Raw genomic sequence first — 15,111 nt, 5'->3', positions numbered from 1 at the left:
CAGTACAGATTGCGACAGGGAAAAATCTAATGAGCAAGACTGGGCATGCTCAGAGATGAAAGAACACAAAGAAAGCAAACCAACACATGACATCACTTCTGAAGTAGAATTTTGTCGGGCGAGAAAATTTGTGTGCAGTCTAGGCACATTCCAACCAACAAAACACCACTCTGGACAAAAGACGGACGATCGGTCAGCCAATAATCGTTGCGTGTGTACTAGGCTTTAGAGTCAGTATGGTTTTTAGCAGTCCCTCCCTTGCTATTTCAACTTCCAGATGAGCCTGTAATTGGTTTAGCCAAAGGATTATCGTAAGTGCAACACAAGCGATGGCTGGTGTGAAGTTGGCCGCTCTTGCTTTCTAGGCCTTTTTAACAGAGCCTATACCTTTTTGTCCATTGGATTCTTCAATGTGCCTGTGTCTTAGAAATATGCCATAAAGTACTAATATGCACTGCATACTGGCATATTATGACAGACTTACCTATCAAAGGGAGCCCTCCAGAACAGCGCTGTCAGTGCTCGGACACTCCCAGTTACGTTGTTCAGCTGCTTGAATGGCCAAGCCGCGATTACTTCATTCCTGCATATGCGCATGGGAGTCACTTCATAATGGCAGCACACAGTACGTGTCGTAAATGTATTCTGAGCTGCACATGAATGGTTCAGTGTACATTACTGCCTATAAGTGGGGGAATGCATTTATGACAGAAGAGACCATTAGTGTTTCTCCTCTCATAAAAAAACACTGCTTGTCATCATTTTTGTTTTTATTGAGTTTAATACCACTTTAAACAATGCCCAACCTGACCTAAACGTTTTTAATAACTTCTGGATAGGGAAAGTTTTACCCCCCTAATGACCAGGCCTTTTTTTTTGCGATATGGCACTGCGTTACATTAACTGACAATTGCGCGGTCGTGCGATGCTGTACCCCAATAAAAATTTCCTTTTTTTCCCCACAAATAGAGCTTTCTTTTGGTGGTATTTGATCACCTGTGGGATTTTTTTTTTTGCGCTAAAAACAAGAAAAGAGGGACAATTCTGAAAAAATATATATATATTTTTTTTTTACTTTCTGCTATAAAACATTCTCAATTAAAAAAATTTTAAAATCATTTTTTTTCATAATTGTGGGCCAGTATGTATTCTGCTACATATTTTTGGTAAAAAAAAAATTCCAATAAGTGTATATTGATTGGTTTGTGCAAAAGTTATCGCGTCTACAATCTAGGGGAAAGATTTATGTAATTTTTATTTATTTATTTTTTTAATAGTAATGGCGGCAATCAACAGGCACCTGACATTTTTGACATTTTTTAGGGGACCAGTGACATTACTACAGTAATCAGTGCTAAAAATATGCACTGTTACTGTACTAATGACACTGACCGGGAAGGCGTTAACACCTGGGGCGATCAAAGGGTTAAATGTGTTCCTAGGGGGTGCTTTATAACTTTATGGGGGATGGGCTTGCTGGATGAATACAGAGACCTGTGTTCCTAAATAGGAGGAACACAGGACCTGTGTGTTCATTACTGACAGAACAGCGGTCTGCCATGTTTACATTGGCAGACCGCCGTTCTGTCTCCACGGGGAGCAATCGTGGGTGCCTGGCAGATATTGCGGCCGCCGGACCCGCTGATTGGTTCCCCCTGTTGCCATTCCGCATGCGCCCCCACTAGCTGTCCCGCAGGTACGTCATTTCGTGGGACAAAGCCGACCTGCCACAGTACGGCGGCTGGTCGGCAAGAGGTTAAAAAAACAATAGTGCTGTAAAGTGTAGGCACCTTGTTGTTTGTAAAAGCACCTCTATATGTTTCCAAATGTATCCCTGTGTTACCTCCTTGGATTCTAGGCTTAAGCTGTACATGAAACCTTTTCTAAGTCGATTTTAACCGCTTGCCGCCCGCCCGCCCGCCGTCATATGACGGCGGAGCGGTGCGACCATTATCCTGGGCCGCCGTCATATGACGGCGGCACTTTAAGCAGGGCAGGCGCGCGATCGCGTGCGCGCCGCCCTGCACTGCCGGTGTCGGGGTGTCCCCGGGACACCCCCCGTCACCGGCAGGGGGGAAACAGCCAATGGGCGTGGCTGTTTCCCACGTGATCGGCTGTGTTCCAATGACACAGCCGATCACAATGAAGGCGCCCACAAGATGACCGCGCATGCGCGATCGGGAGCGCGCAGCGCGGTCATGTCGGTGGCACTGTGTTCCGTAGGAACACAGCTGTCACCGGCGGTAGTAAACAGTCACTGACAGTGACTGTTTACTATGTGATCGGCTGTGAATCCATTCACAGCCGATCACAAAATGTAAACAAAGAGCAGTAACTCAGTGTTACTAGCTCTTCTCTCCTCATACAGTTTCCAGTATGAGGGGAGAAGAACTAGAAATAGTGAGTTACTGCTCTGTATACCTTGTCACAAAGTAAAAATCACACAAATAAATGTCCCCACACAGTCCTCAGCCCCCCCCCAATGTCACCTGTCACCCAACAGTCACCTCATCAGTGCCCAGAAATTGACACACATAATGTTCACATGTGAGCGCAGCGATCGCAGGCAGAATCACTGCGATTCTGCCCGCGATCCGGAAATCATTGCAAATCGCGGGACGCCTGTGCGTTGCCCCTGATTTGCAATAGCACCCCAAACGCTGTGCGATGTTGCCGCCATTTCCGCCTGCCGAATCGCGGTAACATCGCACAAACATCGCATGACGCCCAAAAAAGGTACAAGAGTTTCTTTGGAGCGTCATGCGTTGTTTGCGCGATGTTACCGCGATTCGGCAGGCGGAAATTGTAGCAACATCGCACAGCATTTGGGGTGCTATTGCAAATCACGGGCAACGCACAGGCGTCCCGCAATTTGCAATGATTTCTGGATCACGGGCAGAATCGCAGTGATTCTGCCCGTGATCGCTACGCTCACATGTGAACATAGCCTAAAGTTCACCGGTCACCAGAGACTGCCATCAGTACCGCCGTGCACCATAGCCCGTCACCTGTCACCCATCAGTGACCATCGCCCGTCACCTGTCACCCCATCAATCACCGTCACCTGTCACCCCATCAGTCATCGTCACCTGTCACCCCATCAGTCATCGTCACTTGACACCCCATCAGTGATCGTCACTTGTCACCCCATCAATCATCGTCACATGTCACCCCGTCAGTGATTGTCATCTGTCACCCCATCAATCATCGTCACCTGTCACCCCATCAATCATCGTCACCTGTCACCTCATCAATCATCATCACCTGTCACCCCATCAGTCATTGTCACCTGTCACCCCATCAGTCATCGTCACCTGTCACCCCATCAGTCATTGTCACCTGTCACCCCATCAGTCATCGTCACCTGTCACCCCATCAGTCATTGTCACCTGTCACCCCATCAGTCATCGTCACCTGTCACCCCATCAGTCATCGTCACCTGTCACCCCGTCAGTCATCGTCACCTGTTTGCCATATACATGCAATCACTTACTGACCGCCTAACGACTATATGCGTTGGCCATTAAAAGCTAAATACTGGGGTTATGGCAGCAGATAGCCCCCATAACCCCGGTATTTTTTTGAAACGGCGGGCGGTCGGCTTTCAGATAAGGTTGGTCCCAGTGGCGGATTCGCCGCGGAATTACCCTTACAGTGCAGGGGAAGAGGTGCCCCCCCCCCCCTCCTGCCGCGTCCCAGACGTTTTCCCAGCTTACCGGACCCGCCGGCAGCGGGGAAAACTATCCGGTCCCGGATCCTCAGAGACAGGAAGTCGAGTGAGGGCAAAATGGCCCTCATTCAACTCTATGGTCTTGGAGGACCGGAGCTACGTCAAAAGACGTTGCCTAGCAACCGGTTTAAAGGGCCGCTTTTTTTTTTTGCTTTTTTTTTTTCCTCTTTCAACAATTTTTTTTTTTTTTTTCTTTTTTAGTGTAGTTGTGAGGTGTGAGGTCTTTTTGACCCCAGATCTCACAATAAAGAGGACCTGTCATGCCTATTTCTATTACAAGGGATGTTTACATTCCTTGTAATAGGAATAAAAATGATCAAAACATTTTTTTTTTTTTAAACTGTGTAAAAATAAAAAAATAATAAATAAAATAAATAGGGAAAAAAAAAAAAAAAAAATTAAAGCGCCCTGTCCCCGTTAGCTCGCGCGCAGAAGCAAACACATACGCAAGTCCCGCCCACATATGTAAACGGTGTTCAAACCATACATGTGAGGTATCGCCGCGATCGTTAGAGCGAGTGCAATAATTTGAGCCCTAGACCTCCTCTGTAACTCTAAGCTAGTAACCTGCAGAAATTTTTAAAATGTTGCCTATGGGGATTTTTAAGTACCAATGTTTGGCACCATTCTGTGAGCATGCGCAATTTTGAAGCATGGCATGTTTGGTATCTAATTACTCGGCGTAACATTATCTTTCACATTATGGAAAAAAATTGGGCTAAATTTACTGTTTTCTTATTTTTTAGTTCAAAAAAGTGAATTTTTTTCAAAAAAATCGCATTTGGAAGACTGCTGCGCAAATATGGTGTGATAAAAAATATTGCAACGATCTCCATTTTATTCTCTAGGGTCTCTGCTAAAAAAAAAATATATAATGTTTGGGGGTTCAAAGTAGTTTTCTAGCAAAAAAAATGATTTTAGCTTGTAAACACCAAGTGTCAAAAATAGGCCCAGTCTTAAAGTGGATAAATGGACAACTTTGTGAAAAGCGCTACTTGGATGTGAGGCCTATGTATGTGGCCAGGCTGTGAAAAAGTGTTACACATGTGGTATCGCCATACTCAGGAGGAATAGCAGAATGTATTTTGGGGTGCAAGTTTTGCTATGTACATGCGATGTGTTAGAAATATTGCATAAATGGACAGCTTTGTGTAAAAAAAATGTGTTTTCATTTTCTTTCCACATTTTCCAAAAACTTGTGGAAAAAAATGACATATTCAAAGGACTCATTATGCCTCAAAAATTATACGTTGGGCTGTTTGCTTTCCAAAATTGGGTCATTTTATGGGGGTTTCTATTGTCCTGGTGCTCCAGGGCCTTCAAAAGTGCGATAGGTTGTCAGGAAATGATATGTGTAATTTGTGCTCCTAGAATGCCGGACGCTGCTACTTGGATGTTAGGCCTCTGTATGTGGCCAGGCTGTGAAAAAGTCTCACACATGTGGTATCGCCATACTCAGGAGGAGTAGTAGAATGTGTTTTGGGGTGTAGTTGCAAGTATACATGTGCTGTGTGAGAGAAATAACCTGTTAATACGGCAATTTGTAAAAAAAATAAAATAAAAAAATAAATCTTCATTTTGCAAAGCATTGTGGGAAAAAATTACAACTTCAAAAAACTCATCATGCCCCTTATTAAATACCTTGGAATGTCTACTTTCCAAAAAGGGGTCATTTGGGGGGTATTTGTACTTTCCTGACCTTTTAGTGTCTCAAGAAATGAGATAGGCCTTCAGTACATCAGGCGTGATCAAGTGTGATCAATTTTCAATGATTCGCACCATAGCTTGTGGACTCTATAACTTTCACAAAGACCAAATAATATATACTTATTTGGGTTTTTTTTTACCAAAGATAAGTAGCAGTATAGATTTTGGCCAAAATTTGTGAAGAAAAATGACTAATTTGCAAAATTTTATGACAGAAACAAAGAAAAATGCGTTTTTTCACGATATTTTCAGTCTTTTTTTATTTATAGCACAAAAAATAAAAAACCCAGTATTGATCAAATACCATCAAAAGAAAGCTCTATTTGTGTGAAAAAAAGGACACAATTTTTGTATGGGTACAGTGTTGCATGACTGAGTAATTCTCAGTCAAAGTGTGAGAGCACTGAAAGCTGAAAATCGGTCTGGGCAGGAAGGGGGTGAAAGTGCACTGTAGGCAAGTGGTTAAGCTCCTATCTGAACTTTCTCAGATAGGTTTCCAATTAGAAATGGGACAAGACAGAGTTGTCTCCTTTACCTTTATTTTGCTTTAGCGTTAGAATGCCTGCTTTGCAAGGTTAGGCAAAACTCAGATATAAAAGGAATATTGATAGGTCCTACCAAAAAAAGGCTCCTAGCATATGCTGGCGATATTCTTTTTTATATAACAGATCCTGCTATATTTCTCCCTATATTAATGACTGAATTGAATAAGTATGAAAAGTTATCAAACTTTACAATATTTATAATAAATCTTAAATCCTTGCTATTAACCTCCCCACAAGTACTCAACAACAATTGCAGGCAGCTTTTCTGTTTGTATGGGTAAAGCAGTCTATGTGTTACCTAGGTGTATTAGTCTCTGCAGACGAGAAAATTTTATACCTAGAAAATTATGAATGATTGTTGAATACTCTACAAAAAGACCTGCTCAGGAGGAGTCCTCTCACGTGGCTAGGAAGGATAAATGTTCTAAAAATGGATGCTCCTCCCTAAATGTTATATATTTGCCATACAGTCCCTATTGCTCCCCCAAATTCCTTTTTCAGATGTGTACAGAAGATGTTTATAGACTATACAGTATATGGTTATCAAAAAAACCTTGAATATCTTTCTCTACTTTACGGAGCCCGAAAAACAGGGAAGGGGTGGGATTACCGGATATCCAGTTAAATTATAAAGCTATGCAATTAGTGAGGATCCTGAATTTGGAATCACTATGAGAGTGATAAGATTTGGGTAAAATAGAAAATTATATGGCTGGATGCCATTTTGCTCATGCCCCATGGGAGTCGGCAGCATATAGGGGTTTGTTGAAAGAGGTATCTCTGTTAACAAGAGCTACATTGAAGGTCTGGGATAGAGTAAACAGAACGGTTAAAATTGCTCCTACAGTGTCCCAGCTAACTCCATTGGTAGGAATTCCATGGTTTGTTCCAGGAGAGGATATTTCCTTCTTTGGTACCTGGGACAGTGGCACAGGCATAAGCTGTGGTATAGTAGCCCCAGGTGGTAATTTACTTACCCTTTTACCCTTTGCTGAACTACTGCAGCAGTTTGGTTTTTCCCGAATAGGTTCTTGGAGACATTTACAGCTTACACATTATATATATATATATATATATATATATATATACAGCGCCATTATTGACTAAACCGCTGACAACAAAAGTGAGTACACCCCTAAGTGAAAACGTCCAAATTGGGCCCAAAGTGTCAATGTTTTTATGGCCACCATTATTTTCCAGCACTGCCTTAACCATCTTGGGCATGGAGTTCACCAGAGCTTCACAGGTTGCCACTGGAGTTCTCTTCCACTCCTCCATGAAGACATCACAGAGCTGGTGGATGTTAGAGATCTTGCGCTCCTCCACCATCTATTTAAGGATGCCCCACAGATGCTTAATAGGGCTTAGGTCTGGAGTCTGGAGACATGCTTAGCCAGTCCATCACCTTTATCCTAAGCTTCTTTAGCAAGGCAGTGGTCATCTTGGAGGTGTGCTTGGGGTCGTTATCATGTTGGAATACTGCCCTATGACCCAGTCCCTGGAGAGAGGGGATCATGCTCTTCTTCAGTATGTCACAGTACATGTTGGCATTCATGGTTCCCTCAATGAACTGTAGCTCCCCAGTGCTGGCAGCACTCATACAGCCCCAGACCATGACACTCCCACCACCATGCTTGAATGATGACAAGACACACTTGTCTTTGTACTCCTCACCTGGTTGCCACCACACATGCTTGACACCATATGAACCAAATAAGTTTATCTTGGTCTCATCAGACCACAGGACATGGTTCCAGTAATTCATGTCCTTAGTCTGCTTGTCTTCAGCAAACTGTTTGCAGGCTTTCTTGTGCATCATCTTTAGAAGAGGCTTCCTTCTGGGATGACAGCCATGCAGACCAATTTTATGCAGTGTGCGTATGGTCTGAGCACTGACAGGCTGACCCCCCCCCCCCCACCTCTTCAACCTCTGCAGCAATGCTGGCAGCACTTGTATGTCTATTTCCCAAAGACAACCTCTGGATATGACGCTGAGCACATACACTCAACTTCTTTGGTCAACCATGGTGAGGCCTGTTCTAAGTGGAACCTGTCCTGTTAATCACTGTATGGTCTTGGGCACCGTGCTGCAGCTCAGTTTCATGGTCTTGGCAATCTTCTTATAGCCTAGGCCATCTTTATGTAGAGCAACATATCTTTTTTTTCAGCACTGTAGAGAGTTCTTTGCCATGAGGTGCCATGTTGAACTTCCAGTGACCAGAATGAGAGAGTGAGAGTGATAACACCAAATTTAACACACCTGTTCCCTATTCACACCTGAGACCTTGTAACACTAATGAGTCACATGGAACTGGGGAGGGAAAATGGACATTTTCACTTAGGGGTGTACTCACTTTTGTTGCCAGCAATGTAGACATGAATGGCTGTGTGTTGAGTTATTTTGAGGAGACAGCAAATTTACACTGTTATACAAGCTGTACACTCACTACATTGTAGCAAAGTGTAATTTCTTCTGTATTGTCACATGAAAAGATATAATAAAACATTTACAAAAATGTGAGGGGTGTACTCACTTTTCTGAGATACTATATATATATATATATATATACACACACACACAATGAGGGAAAAAAGTATTTGATCCCCTGCTGATTTTGTAGATTTGCCCAGGTGCCCAGATGGCTCCCAGGTGTTTTCTATACAGGTAGCAAGCTGAGATTAGCAGCACTCACTTAAAGTGAGTGCTGCTAATCTCAGCTTGTTACCTGTATAAAAGACACCTGTCTACAGAAGAAATCAATCAATCAATCAATCAATCAATCAGATTCCAATCTCTCCACAATGGCCAAGACCAAAGAGCAGTCCAAGGAACATGGGACAAGATTGTAAACCTACACAAGGCTGGAATGGGCTACAAGACCATTGCCAAGCAGCTTGGTGAGAGGGTGACAACAGTTGGTGCGATTATTCACAGATGGAAGAAACACAAAATAACTGTCAATCTCCCTTGGTCTGGGGTTCCATGCATGATCTCACCTCGTAGTGTTTCAATGATCATCAGAATGGTGAGGAATCAGCCCAGAACTACATGGGAGAATCTTGTCAATGATCTCAAAGCAGCTTGGAACATAATCACCAAGTAAACACTTGGTGACACACTATGCCATGAAGGACTGAAATACTGCAGCGTCCGCAAGGTCCCCCTGATCAGGAAAGCAAATGTACAGGTCCATCTGAAGTTTGCTAATGAACATCTGAATGATTCAGAGGAGAACTGGGTGAAAGTGTTGTGGTCAGATGAGACCAAAATAGAGCTCTTTGGGATCAACTCAACTCGCCGTGTTTGAAGGAGAATAATTGCTGCCTATGACCCCAAGAACACCATCCCCACCATCAAAAAGGGAGTTGGAAACATTATGCTTTGGGGGTGTTTTTCTACTAAGGGGACAGGACAACTTCATCACATCAAAGGGAAGATAGACAGGGCCATGTACTGTCAAATCTTGGGTGAGAACCTCCTTCCCTTACCCAGGCCATTGAAAATGGGTCGTGGATGGGTAATCCAGCATGACAATGACCCAAAACACACGGCCAAGGCAACAGCCTTGAAACCTTACGTCTTGAAGAGGACAAAATTCCTCCTGAGATGTGTGGAAACCTGGTGGCCAACTACAAGAAATGTCTGACCTCTGTGATTGCCAACAAGGGTTTTGCCACCAAGTACTAAGTCATGTTTTGCAAAGGGGTCAAATACCTAATTCACTCATTAAGATGCAAATCAATTTATAACTTTTTTTAAATGCGTTTTTCTGGATATTTTTGTTATTCTGTCTTTCACTGTCAAACTAAACCTACTATTAAAATTAAAGACTGATAATTTGTTTGTCAGTGGGCAAACGTACAAAATCATCAAGGGATCAAATACCTTTTTCCCTTACTATATATATATATATATATATATATACATACAGTGGGTACGGAAAGTATTCAGTTTTTTCACCCTTAAATTTTTCACTCTTTGTTATATTGCAGCCATTTGCTAAAATCATTTAAGTTCATTCTTCTTCCTCATGAATGTACACATAGCACTCCATACTGACAGAAAAACACAGAATTGTTGACATTGTTGCAGATTTATTAAAAAAGAAAAACTGAAATATCACATGGTCCTAAGTATTCAGACCCTTTGCTCAGTATTTGGTAGAAGCCCCCTTTTGATCTAATACAGCCAGGAGTCTTTTTGGGAAAGATGCAACAAGTCTTTCACACCTGGATTTGGGGATCCTCTGCCATTCCTCCTTGCAGATCCTCTCCAGTTCTGTCAGGTTGGATGGTAAACGTTGGTGGACAGCCATTTTTAGGTCTCTCCAGAGATGCTCAATTGGGTTTAAGTCAGGGCTTTGGCTGGGCCATTCAAGAACAGTCACGGAGTTGTTGTGAAGCCACTCCTTCGTTATTTTAGCTGTGTGCTTAGGGTCATTGTCTTGTTGGAAGGTAAACCTTCGGCCCAGTCTGAGGTCCAGAGCACTCTGGAGAAGGTTTTTGTCCAGGATATCCCTGTACTTGGCCACATTCATCTTTCCCTCGATTGCAACCAGTCGTCCTGTCCCTGCAGCTGAAAAACACCCCCACAGCATGATGCTGCCACCACCATGCTTCACTGTTGGGACTGTATTGGACAGGTGATGAGCAGTGCCTGGTTTTCTCCACACATACCGCTTAGAATTAAGGCCAAAAAGTTCTATTTTGGTCTCATCAGACCAGAGAATCTTATTTCTCACCATCTTGGAGTCCTTCAGGTGTTTTTTTAGCAAACTCCATGCGGGCTTTCATGTGTCTTACACTGAGGAGAGGCTTCCGTCGGGCCACTCTGCCATAAAGCCCCGACTGGTGGAGGGCTGCAGTGATGGTTGACTTTCTACAACTTTCTCCCATCTCCTGACTGCATCTCTGGAGCTCAGCCACAGTGATCTTTGGGTTCTTCTTTACCTCTCTCACCAAGGCTCTTCTCCCCCGATAGCTCAGTTTGGCCGGACGGCCAGCTCTAGGAAGGGTTCTGGTCGTCCCAAACGTCTTCCATTTGAGGATTATGGAGGCCACTGTGCTCTTAGGAACCTTAAGTGCAGCAGAAATCTTTTTGTAACCTTGGCCAGATCTGTGCCTTGCCACAATTCTGTCTCTGAGCTCTTCAGGCAGTTCCTTTGACCTCATGATTCTCATTTGCTCTGACATGCATTGTGATCTGGAAGGTCTTATATAGACAGGTGTGTGGCTTTCCTAATCAAGTCCAATCAGTATAATCAAACACAGCTGGACTCAAATGAAGGTGTAGAACCATCTCAAGGATGATCAGAAGAAATGGAAAGCACCTGAGTTAAATATATGAGTGTCACAGCAAAGGGTCTGAATACTTAGGACCATGTGATATTTCAGTTTTTCTTTTTTAATAAATCTGCAACAATGTCAACAATTCTGTGTTTTTCTGTCAGTATGGGGTGCTATGTGTACATTCATGAGGAAGAAGAATGAACTTAAATGATTTTAGCAAATGGCTGCAATATAACAAAGAGTGAGAAATTTAAGGGGGTCTGAATACTTTCTGTACCCACTGTATATATATAGTATGTATACACACTACCATTCAAAAGTTTGGGGTCACCCGCTGTTCACTCCATTACAGACAGAAAACCAGCTGACTGCTTCTTCCCTAAATAGTTCTTGCATTGTTTGGAGGTGTGCTTTGAGTCATTGTCCTGTTGTAGGAGGCAACTGGCTCCAATTAAGCGCTGTCCACAGGGTATGGCATGGGGTTGCAAAATGGAGTGATAGCCTTCCTTATTCAAAATCTCTTTTACCTTTTACAAATCTCCCACTTTACCAGCACCAAAGCAGCCCCAGACCATCACATTTCCTCCACCATGCTTGACAGATGGTGTCAGGCACTCCTCTAGCATCTGTTCACTTGTTCTGCTTCTCACAAATGTTCTTCTGTGTAATCCAAACACCTCAAACTTAGATTCGTCTGTCCATAACACTTTTTTCCAATCTTCCTCTGTCCAATGTCTGTGTTCTTTTGCCCATCTAAATCTTTTCCTTTTATTGGCCAGTCTTAGACATGGCTTTTTTTCCACTCTGCCTAGAAGGCCAGCATCCTGGAGTCGCCTCTTCACTTTGGACATTGAGACTGGCGTTTTGCGGTTACCATTTAATGAAGCTGCCAGTTGAGGACCTGTAAGATGTCTATTTCTCAAATTAGATAAATTGATTAATGTACCTGACCTCTTGCTTAGTTGTTCATCGGGGGCCTCCCACTTCTCTTTCTATTCTGGTTAGAGCCCATTTGTGCTGTTCTCTGAAGGGAGTAGCACACACCATTGTAGGAAATCTTCAGTGTCTTGTCAATTTCTCGCATGGAATAGCCTTCATTTCTCAGAACAAGAATAGACTGTCAATTTTCAGAAAAAAGTTCTCTTATTCTGGCCATTTTGAGAGTATAATCGAACCCACAAATGCTGATGCTCCAGATACTCAACTAGCTCAAAGGAAGGCCAGTTTTAAAGCTTCTCTAATCAGCACAACAGTTTTAAGCTGTGCTAACATAATTGCACAAGGGTTTCATAATCATTAATTAGCCTTTTAACACGATTAGCTAACACAATGTACCATTAGAACACAGGAGTGATGGTTGCTGGAATTGGGCCTCTGTACACCTATGTAGATATTCTATAAAAATCAGCTGTTTCCAGCTAGAATAGTCATTCACCACATTACCAATGTCTAGACTGTATTTCTGATTCATTTAATGCTATCTTTATTGAAAAAAACAGTGCTTTTCTTTCAAAAATTAAGACATTTCTAAGTGACCCCAAACTTTTGAACGGTAGTGTACATAAATATATAAACACATATATATATATAAATATATACACATATATACATATATATATATAAATTATGTTTTGCTTTCAACCCGGTTCTTCTTTTTTACATTTTTATTCAGGTTTTGATAATGTATTTGCAAATTATGCCATATAACATCCCTCCCAACTTTCTGAGATGGGGATGAGGGACACCTATTAGCAAAAGTATGTAGGCATAGGACACACACCCCTGCCACGCCCCCTTAAAGGAGAATTATACAAAAAAAAGATTAGTTAAACCCACAAGTGGTTTTCTTTTTACCACTACTATTCTGTTATACTGGCTTTTGAAATTTAGAAATGCAGCAAATTAGAAAATGGATGAAAGGTTTAGCTCTGGGAAACACTTTTTGAAAGATAAAAATTGCAGTTTATATACAACTATATAGATCAGACCAACATAAGGGAAAAATGAGGAGGAAAGAGGGGCCTTGTTCCAAATCAGGGACAGTCCCTTGAAATCAGGGACAGTTGGGAACTATGCATATAATGATTATGGAAATAAAAATATTTAGAAAATATATATTTATTGTACTTCCTATAGAGCATCACTTTTGACATTGAGAAATCATATTTACACAAATTAAAAAAAGAAAAATGTTTGTAAATGAGAATCCTTAAATTTATAATTACTTGAGTAGCAATTTCATACAAAGTACATCTGTATTGTACCATTTAAATGTGTCTGAATGTTTTTAAAGTCATCTTGATTATTACAATAGACACAATCAGCTCTGATGCATAGAATTTTGCTGCAGGCTATTGCATTAAGAAGATCTATTTCACCTAATAATGCAAATTGCATTTTGTTTATGCAGTGATAAATGACATGCCCTGTTCCATCATCTTCTTTTGTTTTTCCACCAACTAAAAGTATTCTCTTCTATATATTTTTAGAGAACAGTGCAGAAAAATGCAAAATATGTATGTCTGGCAAACAAAACTTGTCCAGTCGACAAAAGAAGAAGAAACCGCTGCCAGTACTGCAGATTTCAAAAATGCCTCAGTGTTGGTATGGTTAAAGAAGGTAAAATATTTTATTTGTTTTTTTTATAAGCTTATTAGCAAAAAAAAACTTGAAATGATATTTATTTTAACTACAGGTCTCCTTCTCCTACTTTAAAACTTGAATTGAAGTGAGATCATAAAATATAATTTTTGGTAGTTCCTACTAATGATTTGTTAGAGGTGACCTCTAGGAAGTCATTCTATTCTGCATTCATTAAAAGCCATTAAATAATTTTACATAGATCCAGCCTAAGCTTCTACATTTGTCTTGATATTAGCTTCCAGGACGGACAGCACTAGAGTTCAGCGTGGGCTGTGTTAGGGCTGGTTCACATGTGTGCAATGTGTTTTTATGTGCATTTTTAATTACGCTACTTTTGAACTGTATTAGAATGCGCATTTTGATGAAAACACTTAAACGTCCTGCATGCTGCATCTTTCATGCGCTTTTATCAAAACATGTATTCTAATAGAGCTCAATGATCCCCCTGCTAAAAACTTGTGTAAAACTGAATAAAAACGCACTGCACACATGTGAACCAACCCTTATTCTACTATTAGTTAACAATAAACATAGTGCTGCTGCTCTTTCACTGTCCATACACTGGTGTGTGTCCTGGACCAGACTTTATTGCTAAATTGCAGTGTACTCTGCAAGGCAGTCAGATACCTGGCTGTGCTGCTTTGCAGGAAAACTAGATCACAAGACTGGCTGAGAAGAATTTGAAACCCTGTAGGAGTTACAGAATAAACTCTTGGTAAAAATAAAATATCTACAAAAAATCTGTGTTTATGCTAGTGGCTTTAACATGATTGAATTTGATGATACTACATGAGTCTAATTTCTTTTCTCTAAAAAAGGCATTTCAGTACAATAACTTAAATGCTTTATACTTCATTACTTGTTCAATATTGCTAAGTCAATATTAAAAAGACAAACAATTTGTATTCATAACATATAAATATTTAAAAAAAACATACATGTTAATGTACAAATCCATAAAATGGAGTGAGCAGAGGTGATCAAGCAACAGTATACATCCCAACGCGTTTCGTGAAACAGCATTGACTTTTTCAGTTTATTTTTGATTTTGACTGATCAGAAATAATTTTATCAATTTGTACATCAATATGTATGTTTGTTAATATTTATACGTTACGAATAAAAATTGAATAATTTTTTATACTGAAGTGTTTTTATGGCGTATCTCTTCTAAAGTCCCATGGGCATTTTTTTCTG

General features: G+C 41.3%; 1 protein-coding gene across 1 annotated transcript in view; it reads left to right on the top strand.

Moving 5' to 3' along the window:
* The window catches only part of NR4A3 (nuclear receptor subfamily 4 group A member 3), a 123,819-nt gene that overhangs the window by 66,168 nt on the left and 42,540 nt on the right, over positions 1–15,111 (top strand). Inside the window, exon 4 of the mRNA XM_082259932.1 lies at positions 13,761–13,890. Coding sequence (XP_082116058.1) covers positions 13,761–13,890 — 130 coding nt within the window. The remainder of the gene's footprint in view (positions 1–13,760; positions 13,891–15,111) is intronic.

Source organism: Pelophylax lessonae (assembly GCF_965119305.1).
Source record: "Pelophylax lessonae genome assembly, chromosome: 5".
Taxonomy (NCBI): domain Eukaryota; kingdom Metazoa; phylum Chordata; class Amphibia; order Anura; family Ranidae; genus Pelophylax; species Pelophylax lessonae.
Note: the sequence above shows the minus strand (reverse complement) of the source record. Positions and strands in the feature narration are given on the sequence as shown.